Source organism: Apis dorsata, unplaced genomic scaffold (genome assembly GCF_000469605.1).
Source record: "Apis dorsata unplaced genomic scaffold, Apis dorsata 1.3 scaffold_772, whole genome shotgun sequence".
Lineage (NCBI taxonomy): Eukaryota > Metazoa > Arthropoda > Insecta > Hymenoptera > Apidae > Apis > Apis dorsata.
In genome coordinates this window covers 98,150-98,817 of record NW_006263920.1, presented here as the reverse complement: position 1 = coordinate 98,817, position 668 = coordinate 98,150, and the positions used below count along the sequence as shown (strand labels likewise).

The following is a 668-nucleotide window of genomic DNA, read 5'->3' as shown; positions in this document are numbered from 1 at the left end:
AACCGGCAACGAGCTACGTCGGGAGCGGAATCGGCAGTGATCTTATCAGTACTCGTACCTCGTCGTGTAGCAGCATCAATTCTGATGACGAGTTCTCGAAATTAAAATCGGAAAGGGAGAAACAAAGGCGTGAGAAAGTTGTACGGAGATTGGCTAGAAGCACCAGCGGGCATAATAATAATTTGATAGATGAACATTCGAGAGGTTCCCTGGATGAGCACCTTCTGTTAACAGATATGGCGAATACGTCGCGTTTATCTATGATGCATGGAGTAAACGAGGAGGATACGAACGAAAATGATCGTGTTTAGCAGGATCACAAATGGTATATCATTGAAGTTTAATTTCAACTTGCGAAAGAACGTTGAAAGGAAATTAAACGTAATGAAGTATTTCTATATATGATATTTAAATAAGAAGACTACCGATCAATCGAGAGATCGAAGAAAAGTACTTAAGCGAATTTTGACGCGCTCTTTTATCTCTTGTCGAGATTGATTCAGATGATTCACAGGCTCTATATATAAGGCTAAATATATATTAGTTTATATACGAATTTTTTTTTTTACTAGATATTGATATTGTATTGAGGAAATAGAAAGAAATGATGAACATCTATATAAGTCAGGTTTAATCATAATTTGTGATTAAAAAAGAGTGAAACTACA

The 668-nt window shown here is 36.1% G+C and overlaps 1 protein-coding gene across 1 annotated transcript in view; it reads left to right on the top strand.

The window, feature by feature from the left end:
• The window catches only part of LOC102678183 (bestrophin-4-like), an 8,183-nt gene extending 7,837 nt beyond the window's left edge, over positions 1-346 (top strand). The window contains exon 9 of the mRNA XM_031513851.1: positions 9-346. Within this exon, the coding sequence (XP_031369711.1) occupies positions 9-311 (303 nt within the window). The 3' untranslated portion in view covers positions 312-346. The remainder of the gene's footprint in view (positions 1-8) is intronic.
• The last annotated feature ends 322 nt before the right edge of the window (positions 347-668 follow it).